This window comes from Aethalodelphis obliquidens, unplaced genomic scaffold (assembly GCF_003676395.1).
Source record: "Aethalodelphis obliquidens isolate GAN/ISIS:26980383/991018 unplaced genomic scaffold, ASM367639v1 scaffold7, whole genome shotgun sequence".
In the NCBI taxonomy this organism is placed as follows: Eukaryota; Metazoa; Chordata; class Mammalia; order Artiodactyla; family Delphinidae; genus Aethalodelphis; species Aethalodelphis obliquidens.
This window is the reverse complement of record NW_020837951.1, coordinates 67,767,304-67,778,210: the sequence shown is the minus strand read 5'-3', so window position 1 is coordinate 67,778,210 and position 10,907 is coordinate 67,767,304. Positions and strand designations below refer to the sequence as shown.

The following is a 10,907-nucleotide window of genomic DNA, read 5'->3' as shown; positions in this document are numbered from 1 at the left end:
TCTTCTACTTTCTAGTTACGTTACTTTAAACAAATAACTTAGTTTCTCTGTACCTCAATTTCCTCATCTGTAAAATAAGGATAATAGTAGGTTTGTTATGAAGAATAAATAAACATTTATAAAATCTTAGAGCAAAAAAAAAAAAAAAAAAAAAATCTTAGAGCAATGCCTGGCACAGAACAACATTAAATAAGTATTAGTTAAATAAATTGTAGAAACAATGGCCAAACCAGTATTGAGGAGCACCCCCAGTGTCCAGATTGTAATTCTTTTTCATTTGTCAGAAAGAGGTATTGTAATACCTTTTCCCACTAAAAGAAATCAGTGCTTCTTGGAGAAATGGCTGATTCCAGGTGTGAGGCAGGAAATGTACAAAATGAGCCTTGAACTTCTTGCTATTTCAGATAGAAAAGAAGCTGATTTATTGGGAGAGGTTCCATTAATTGGTTCCATTAATTGGAAGAGGTTCCAATTAACTAAGGATGGGACAATCTGAACTTCAATAGGGATAATAATTGCAATAGATTGAACCCCATCAAATATGAACCCCATCAAAATCTAAATATATCTCTATCTATCTATCTATATAAACAACCTAATTGGTCACTTTCAGGGGATGATAGCAAACCAATTATTATCTTGAAAACTGGTAAATAAAATGAAAGAATCGGGACTTCCCTGGTGGTGCAGTGGTTGAGACTCCGCACTCCCAATGCAGGGGGCCCGTGTTCATTCCTTGGTCCAGGAACTAGATCCCACATGCATGCCACAACTAAGAGTTTGCATGCTGCAACTAAGGGTTCGCATGCCACAACTAAGGGGCCCTCGAGCTGCAACTAAGGAGTCCACCTGCTGCAACTAAGACCTGATGCAACCAAATAAATAAATAAATAAATAAACAAATATAAAAAAAAAAGAAAAGATAAGGGCTGGAGGTACAGTTTAAAAAAAAATAAAATGAAAGAATCAAGAATTTATCCTTTTTGGGAATTCCCTGGCAGTCCAGTGGTTAGGACTCTGTACTTCCACTGCAGGGGGTGCAGGTTCCAGGAACTAGGATCCTGCAAGCCGCACATGGTGTGGCAAAAAAAATTAAAAAAGAATTTATCCTTCTTTATGTCTTCATCACTAGGTAAACAAATAGTAAATGAGGAAAAATCTCTCTCATAAAAGTATTCCTTCTGACAAATGAAAAAGACATGATATCTTAGTCAGTTAGGACTGCTATAACCAATTACCTTAGACTGAGTGGTTTAAACAACAAACATTTATTTCTCACAGTTCTGGAGGCTGGAAGTCTGAGATCAGGGTGCCGGCAGAGTCAGGTTTTGGTGAGGGCCCCCTTCTGGGTTGCAGAGAGTTGACTTCTCTTTGTATCATCACATGGTGAAAAGAGCAGAGAGAGGAAGCAAACCCTCTTGTGACTCTTATAGTTCTATGCATGAGGGCTTCACCCTTATGACTGCATCTAATCCTAATTACCTCCCAAAGACCCAACCTTCTAATACCATCACATTGAGCAATAGGGTTTCAACATATGAATTTGGTGGGGGGGGGACACAAACATTCAGCCCATAACAAATGACAAATGAGAATTTCAACATTTTGCAATCACCTGTGAATAATGGATCTAAGCACTTAGCATTATTGCTTGTCAATGGCATAAACAGAGATATTACATATTTCCTGATGAAAAAGCATATACCAACCATCATCTAATCTTGCCAAAGTGATCATACATGAGTCCAATCAATCCTCTGGATCCAGGTGCCAATTTGAACAAAGTACAGAGGACAGGGACAGTGGAACATGTTGAACTGTACCATGAGGATGCAATCAGTGAAACCCAGACTAGGGGATATTATTCAGGTCAAATAGCCCTGGTTCTTCAACAGATTAATTGTAAGAAAAAGGGGAGGGGGAATGAGAAAAATGTGTAATTAAATTATATTATTAAAAACAAACAAAAAGATACATGCACTCCAATGTTTATTGCAACACTATTTACAGTAGCCAGGACATGGAAGCAACCTAAATGTCCATCAACAGAGGAATGGATAAAGAAAATATGGTACTTGGGGCTTCCCTGGTGGCGCAGTGGTTGGGAGTCCGCCTGCCAATGCAAGGGACACGGGTTCGAGCCCTGGTCTGGGAGGATCCCACATGCTGCAGAGCGGCTGGGCCTATGTGCCACGTCTACTGAGCCTGTGCTCTAGAGCCTGCGTGCCCCAACTGCTGAGGTCCACGCACCTGGAGCCTGTGCTCCACAATGGGAGAAGCCACCACAGTGAGAAGCCCGCACACTGCAACAGAGAGTAGCCCCCGCTCATCACAACTAAAGAATAGACCACGTGCAGGAATTAGGACCCAAAATAACCAAAAATAAATAAATAAATTTTTTAAAAAAATAAGATATGGTACATATATACAATGGAATATTACTCAGCCATAAAAAAGAACAAAATAATGCCTTTTGCAGCAACATGGATGGACCTAGAGATTGTCATACTGAGTGAAGTAAGTCAGACACAGAAAGACAAATACCATATGATATCGCTTATATGTGGTATCTAAAAAGAAGGGTACAAATGCACTTATTTACAAAACAGAAGTAGAATCACGGATGTAGAAAACTTATGGTTACCAGGGGTCGTGGGGAGGGCTAAATTGGGGGATTGCGATTGACATATAGACACTACTATACATAAAATAGATAACTAATAAGAACCTGTTGTACAGCACAGGGAACCCTATTCAATACTCTGTAATGGCCTAAATGAGAAAAGAGTTAAAAAAAAAGTGGCTACATGTATGTGTATAACGGAATCATTTTGCTGTACACCTGAAACTAACACAACATTGTAAATCAACTATACTCCAATAAAAACTTAAAACAAACAAACAAACCCAGGAAAGACTAAAAAAAAAAAAAAAAGAGGCAAGACCAAAAAAAAAAAAAAAGCAAGACTAAACTATAGTGTCTAGGGAAGCATACTTGGGTGGTCAAACTACAAGACAATGCAAGGAAGTTGTTATTATTATCTTTTAAATATAAATTTATTTATTTATTTATTTATTTTTGGCTGTGTTGGGTCTTCATTGCTGTGCATGGGCTTTCTCTAGCTGCAGTGAGTAAGGGCTACACTTCATTGCAGTGTGCGGGCTTCTCATTGCGGTGACTTCATTTGTTGCGGAGCATGAGCTCTAGGCGCATGGGCTTCAGTAGTTGTGATGTGCAGGCTTCAGTAGTTGTGGCACGTGGGCTCAGTAGTTGTGGCTTGCGGGCTCTAGAGCTCAGGCTCAGTAGTTGTGGCGCACGGGCTTCGTTGCTCTGCGGCATGTGGGATCTTCCTGGACAAGGGATCAAACCCGTGTTCCCTTCATTGACAGGCAGATTCTTAACCACTGTGCCACCAGGGAAGTCCCGGAAGTTATTATTATAAAAGTGAGGATGGTGGTTATCTTTCGGGAAAAGAGAGGTTTCTGGAATGGATGGAGAACTTTTATTTCTTGTTCTAGGTGATAGTTATGATGATGTTCACTTATAATGATACATTAAGCTATTTTTAAAAAGTAAATTGGAGTGCCTGGGGTATAAATCTTGAGTCGAGTGGCACATGGGCCTGCTGTTTCCTGAGCCTTATTATCTGGCCTTTCCGTTCTTTATTGATGCTATTCAGGACCATCCGATAAAACTCCTTCAGAGTCAGTTTTGCTGCTTGCAACCAAAGAATGCTAATTGATTCAAGTGGCTTTGGAAAGTTACCACTAGCAGTAAGGTGGATATAGACAACTTTTTGGAGAAGTTTTGCTATGAAGAGAAATGGACTGATAGCTAGAAAGGCATTGGGGTCAAAGGATTTTTTTTTTAATGATGGAAGATATTACATCATGTTTATATACTGATGGGAAGAACTGATGATGCTGCAGGAGAGAGTAGAGGACAAATGCTGGAGCAAACTCCTTGTGTGTGAGAAAGGGAATACAGTCCATCGAATGTGTGAGAGGACTGGTCTTAGGTAGGCACACCCTGATTCACCCCGATTAACGAAAGACAAGGAAGACTATATGGGCAAAGATATAGGCAGGTTGGTAAACTGTTGGTGGAGGTTCTTTTTTGGAAGCATCTATCAATTAAGAACAAAGGACATCATTGAGAGTGAGGAGGAAGAAGTGGGTATTGGAAGTTTAAAGGAGGGAAGAATATACATGTAATTGTAAGGAGAGTGAGATTTGGGGGAAATAGTAGGGTGGAGAGGGCAGGCCTAAGAGTCTACTTCAGTTGTCATGAATTTTGGGTAATGCCAGGCATCATAATTGCATTTAGCTGCTAAGCTGCAGGTACGGAGTAGGCAGAGAATTGATATAATAGCCATTTGGATTCTGCCAGATAAATCTGGCAAAGACAGAAAGCGGCCAGGGTGCTGAGAAGAGTTCGAGGAACTGAGAGGCCAGGGCATTGGAAAGATTACCTACATGGATACTGAAATCATCAAAAATTATTCCAGGAGTAATGTTGGGAGAGACAGAGAATTAAGGGCTAAATCTCAGAATGAGGTCCAGCAACCTGGAGATCTTACACTTGACCTCCACAAGGAAGACTTGTGGGTGATAGCATACTTATCAAATGAGCTGGTGGTTTTAGTGTGGCAATAATTGCGTAAAGTGTTAATGAGAAATAAGTAGGCTATCCACCCCATTTCCAGGTTCTGCTGTATATGGCATGTGGAGGAGAAAGTAGTCATCAATTGACAGGGTTGCAGGGGAAAGGTGTATGCGTAGGGGAGAGCCAGATTTCTTAGAGCAAGGAGATGAAAGGAACATTCATCACTTGAGGGCAAACAAGATTTTACTAATAATAGATCCCAGGCTCAGAAGTTACGCGACTTGCTCAGGGTTACACATGTAGTGAGAACAGCTGAGGAAATCCAATGCTTTTCTACTACAGTGAACAGCTTATGGTTTTTATCTGACGCAATAGGCATATACGAGAAAAGGAACTACAAAGATAAGAAAAAAAGGATCAGAAAACGCGAAGCCGCAAGACGCCAGCAAAACCCCGCAATCACGAGGAACTTCGCCAGCCCCGCAATGCCTTGTGGGTCTTGTATGCTCTCGGCTGGTCTTAACCGGAAAAGACCGAGGCAAGGGTGCATTGCATGGCGGGAGACGGTCCTCTAAAGAAGCCCCTCCTCCTCCGGAAGCCGGGTAGCGCCGGCGCAAACCGTTCTTCTGGAGGCGCGGGACGCTTCTTTTGTGGTGACTTAGGCCGTGACTTCGCTTAGGCCGCTGTGCCGTACAACCGGTAGAGGCTCTGTTTCCCTGAAACTTTAGAGTCTCAGGCCATTTGAGGCATTTAAGGCCATTTGAGGCGAAATGGTTCCGGACGAGAGAGGATCAGGCGGTGGCAATACAGGGGCCGCCGCCATCTCAGGCTGCCCGTAGGGAAAAAGCCTGAGGGGCCCTCGCAGTCGTTGGAGCCTGCGCTTTCTTCCTTTGCTGGGCCCTGCCTACTGCGAAGATGAGTTCGGCCTGGGTCCCTTCTTTCGAGAAGGAGCATCTCTGGATGTATCTGCAGGCGCTCGGCTTCGAGCCGGGCTTGGCGACCGTAGCCGGTGGAAAGATCGTGTCGCACACGCACCTCGGAGTGTAAGGAGGCCGGGGCCGACGGGGCGGGGGAGTCTGAGCCTGGCCGTGCTGGCGTGACCCGCCTTGTTGCGGACCTCGTAGGTTGATGAATTAAGTAGTCGGTTACTGGGGCCCGGCACTGGCTGCAGAGTTCCTGCTTCCAGTGGCAGCCAGCCTGGTGGCAGGAGACTGTCTGTTACGGGACCTTGCCGGGAGCGCCTTGTAGGGGAGTAGAGTCTGCAGTTGGGGCGAAACTGAAGGGGCGGCTTATTCCTGCTTTGGTAGTGAAGCTGGGTGGTCTGTGAAGTCGAGGGAGAGGTGGCGGTTTGGTAACGGAGGGACTTGGGAACGCCTTCCGTTAGGTGCAAACGCCTTTAGGACTCGAGGGAGACTTTCAAGGTAGTTGATCTTTAGTTTATAATTTTCACTAACTGAAATAGCAGGCTGAAGCTTGCCACAGTTAGCAAAAAACTAGTAGAGAGTGGTATTAAGATGAAAAGTGAAAAAAAGCCCCTTCCTGCTTTGCTACAGATGTTACAGATCTCATCATAAAACTTAATGCTTGGGCTTCCCTGGTGGCGCAGTGGTTGAGAGTCGGCCTGCCAATGCAGGGGACACGGGTTCGCGCCCCGGTCCGGGAAAATCCCACATGCCGTGGAGCGGCCGGGCCCGTGAGCCATGGCCGCTGAGTCTGCGCGTCTGGAGCCTGTGCTTCGCAACGGGAGAGGCCACAACAGTGAGAGGCCCGCGTACCGGAAGAAAACAAAAAACTTAATGCTTTGTTTATATTTCTATGTCTTAGCTTATCAACTTTAGACAGTCTCTATTATCTTGCCCACTATAGGCTAAGGAAAATTTGGGATACATAGGCTATCTCCTGTTCTCAATCTTCTTGACTTTTGTAATTACGTTATTTCCGTTTTTCTTGTGGCAGTATTTAAATGATGTGCTTAGACCTCTGTTTCGTGGTGTATCAATCTCAAAAGTATCTCTGGATTCCCCACGATGTAATTTCACAGTGAAGGCTGCTATTTATACGATAATTAGCGCACCTACACTTACCTACCCTCTGCCTTCTCCCTCTTGACTTTTTTCAGCTGTATTAGAACTGTTTTACTGTCAAGGTTTAGAGCTGTAATTAAGTTTTGTTTGGTAACTGTTTGGAAGTTACTACTATTTATATGTAGAAAGGTTTTGTCTAGAAGTCTAGTCTAAAAATTGACAACCAGTGGGTAGCATTTTTCAGGTTATGATTATGTATTAATAAATGTGGCACCTATCTCACATGATTTGATGCCCCACCATATGGCAGAAAAACTTAAAGCTTCTCCCAGGCCTCCACTGAGGATGGTTCCCATTGCCACTGCATCCTCTCTATTGTTTTGGCAATCTTAGTTTTCTCTGCTCTGGCTTATTCAATTGCAGTCTTCTTTCTGCCTTTGAAAATTAAATAAAATCTGCCAAGTTCTGGTTCAGTGATGATAGTTTTTTTTTTAAACATTGTTATAGATTCACTGCCCCCCTCCCATGTCTTTAGAGTTGTCTCAGTTGGTTAGTGGGAGGGATATACTAAAACAGATGTCCCCTTTAAAATGCTTTAAGCAAGAATGGCATCAAATTTACTTCAAAATTAAAACATTTTTTTGATTCACTTATGTTTACATATGTTAGAATTCATTCTTTTTGGTGTGCAGTTCTATGTGTTTCTAGTTTCTGTGAGCATGTAATTGTGTAGCCACTTTTCTTATAAAGTTAAATGTACATTTAACATATGATCCAGCAATTCCATTCCTAGGCATCTGCCCAAAAGATTTGCATTTTGGAAAAATCATTCTGGTTGCATTACAGAGAATGGATTAGAGGGGGAATCAGGGCTTTGCAGTTAGGTAGACATAAACTAAGGAGTCAGTGGGAATGGAAAGGAAAGGTGATTCATTCATTTGTAGGTTTTTTTTTTGCTTGGAAGGTGATTCGCTTTTATTTATTTTGCCAGTGAATGTGTAAGAGCAACATATACATTCTTTTGTCATCTATTTAGGAAAAATTTTGAAAGCTGAAGGATAATGTCGAGCCATATTCACTATGAGATATAAGCCTAAACAAAATTTCTATTCCAAGGAAGAAAAAAAAATCCAGTTTTCCCAAAGGAAAACTTTATCTGCTTTCCTTACATTGAAATGCAGGTATTGCTGAAAACCAGTTTTTAATCCTCCACTTGACACACAGCCTGAAGTGTAATTAGCTAAGTTTGCAAGAGGGGGTTATTTTGTTAGGGTCCGAGATGTGTCTTTATCACACAGCAATGTGTTTGTTTGTTTATTTATTTATTTATTTTGGCTGCGTTGGGTCTTTGTTGCTGCGCGCAGGGTTTCTCTAGTTGCAGCGAGCGGGGCTACTCTTGTGCGGGTATCTCATTGCAGCGACCTCTCTTGTTGCAGAGCCTGGGCTCTAGGCACGCGGGCTTCAGTAGTTGTGGCACACGGGCTCAGTAGTTGTGGCTCGTGGGCTCTAGAGCGCAGGCTCAGTAGTTGTGATGCACGGGCTTAGTTGCTCTGCGGCATGTGGGATCTTCCTGGACCAGGGCTCGAACCCGTGTCCCCTGCATTGGCAGGCGGATTCTTAACCACTGTGCCACCAGGGAAGTCCCGCAATGTGCTTTTTACAAGCAGACTTGTGGACCATGACTAAAGGACATGTACAGATTCCAGTTCAATACATGACAAGGCATTTAAGGGGCTGCCAATAGAGCTGACTTTTTGATTATTCTAGAAAGTAGAGACTCATCAACGAACACAGTAATCCCACTCTGCAAAGCTGGAGGCTGGCTAAAAGGAGCATTCCCACCAGACTTTCTGTGCCATAGCAAAGGAGATGCAGAGTCTGTGGCTGGGTACACTAAGACATTGTTAGACCTACTGTACAACTGTGCACTTCATAACAGGGTAAAATTGCAGTAGTAAATTGTCTAACATTTTTCTGAGGTTATATTCCATAAGCTTAAAATTCAGATGTACTTATTTAAAGCATTCAAAACATTGGGTTCTAAGAATGTTTATGCATAAGGTTAATATCTGCCCTATAGAGATTTATATATTTTTGCACAAATACCTCCAGTTTATCTGAATGCATCGGTTTTGGACCAGCAGCTCCTGGCATTGGGAGAGGTGGGTTTCCAGAAATCAGCACAGCTACATTTGGTAAAAGTTTGGCAGGGACCAGGCCCATCCCAGGATGAGGTAAGTAGGGATTGAAAGCCATGGCAGGATTAGCTTCCAGGGATGGAGTCACAGGAAAAGAAGTAAGTGATGACATTTGAGCATTTTGGAGCATAAACTGTATCTTCTGGGTGAACATGGCTGCAGCAGTCTTTTGTTGAATCAGATTGTTCCGTCCATTAATTTCCAGCTGCATTTTTAAATGTGGAGGAGGGTGAAGGTACTTGCAGTTCTCTCTAGCACACCGACCCTTAAGGTCATAAGCAGCCCCCTCCATGGAATCAGCCCAGGCTCTACTAGGCCTTCAGTTGCCCGAAGCAAAGCAGAAGGCACTCTCAGCCCCCCATTCATTTGTTTATTCAACAGATACTAATTGAACACAGTATTGGACCTGGGTATACAGTGGTGAACAGAGCAAACGTGAACTTTTCCCTTATAAAATTTCAGTCCAGTGGGTGAGCAAACCTTTAACAAATATCTTTTTAAAAATTAGAAGTGTTGAAGAGAACAGGATACTATATGAAAAAAATAGCAGGTTTGAGAGATGATAAGGAGGTAGGAACTTCATTTGTATTTGTTGAGGAATAGAAACATTCCAAGGATAAAAGAGTTGTTTGACAAAAGGATAAGCATGGGAATTTTAATGTTAACTCTTTTTTCCAACTCAAAGCTTATTTCAGGAAAATAGCTTTATGTGTTCACGGGAGTACTCAGATCTATTTGTCATGTCATCTGTATTATGCAGATAATCAAACTGCTTTCTAATGTTGTTGGGATTAGATAAAATACTTCATGTTAAAGCTGCAAGCACAGCTATTAACTTCATATGATTGCACTGAAGATTAGATGAGTTGCTGCTTGTAAAAGGCTTAATTAAAATAATATCTGATAAATAATAAACTCAATAAATATTTAGCTGTTTTTATTGTCAGAAAATGTTGGTGGGTATCATCATTTTCACCATATGTTAGACCATGGTTTTCTCTCTACCTAATTAGTCTTTCCTTTTCTTTTTGTAGAATGTTTTCATTGGCAGTAAAGCCAATTCTTCTAGTTTTCTTCTAATCGATCTACATTTTCAGAATGAAAACAAAAACTTGTATGTGTTTAATTGTTTATAAATATATACATGAATTAGAAAAATTAATTTGCCTTGACCTCTTGAACAGAATGAAAAATATTAATAGGCCAGACTCTTAAACAGCTTTTGATGATGCTTAGTTTTATTAACCTTTTTCTTTTTTCTTTCCTACTTCTATTTCTTTTTAAACCATTAGGAACATGTTTGACAAGTTGAACCGTGATGCCTTTCAGATAGTTTCTTATTTTTTGTTTCAAACGCTTGACCAGTCTCTCACTAAAGAAGTTTTCAAGTGAGTAAAAGTTATTTCATTTTCTTTTTGTAGGGGATTTAAAAAGGGATTAAGACTTTATATAAGCCAGAATTTCAACTTTGGACTTCAACTATTATTTTGAATGGATGTTATAAAAATTAGGCTTGAGTCTTACAAATTTAGTACTTAACCTTTATAAATCTGAGTGATTTTTTTTTGTAAAATTATTGTAAATTAAAATAAAAATATAAAAATGTGAATATTCACTAGCCTTGGTTCTAAGTTATTTTGCATGTGATTTGGGTTTCATCTATAAGAAAAAGTGTTCAAATTTGTTTTAATATTTATATTGTGCCCTCATCCTCTTATATAGTAAGTCCATTGTTTAGGGCATTGTTTTTATTTGTGGTAATTTATTTTTAATATTTTGCCTTCAGTTAAAGTTATGAGTGACCAGGAGAACAAGTGTATTTGAAACATATTTTCGAAATCCCTATCATTAAGGTATAGGGCGTCCTCTGCTCAAATAAAAATAGATTTTTTGATTTTTTTTCTAGATTATAAACAAAATACAGCTTACTTTAACCAGTTCAGCAAATACAGGAAACGTTAAAGAAGGAAGTAAAAATTATTCCTAAACCCAACTAGAGAATATCACTGTTGACATTCCAGCTTTTTAGTCTTTTTTTCTTTGCATACTTAATTTTTTTCTATGAATATAGCATGTAAG

At 40.8% G+C, this 10,907-nt stretch overlaps 1 protein-coding gene across 2 annotated transcripts in view; it reads left to right on the top strand.

Moving 5' to 3' along the window:
• Window positions 1-5,210: 5,210 nt before the first annotated feature.
• HAUS6 (HAUS augmin like complex subunit 6) overlaps window positions 5,211-10,907 on the top strand; it is a 40,753-nt gene continuing 35,056 nt past the window's right edge. For both annotated transcript variants that reach the window (XM_027105931.1, XM_027105930.1), the window contains exons 1-2: window positions 5,211-5,649; window positions 10,121-10,216. In XM_027105931.1, the coding sequence (XP_026961732.1) occupies window positions 5,522-5,649; window positions 10,121-10,216 (224 nt within the window). In that variant the 5' untranslated portion in view covers window positions 5,211-5,521. The remainder of the gene's footprint in view (window positions 5,650-10,120; window positions 10,217-10,907) is intronic.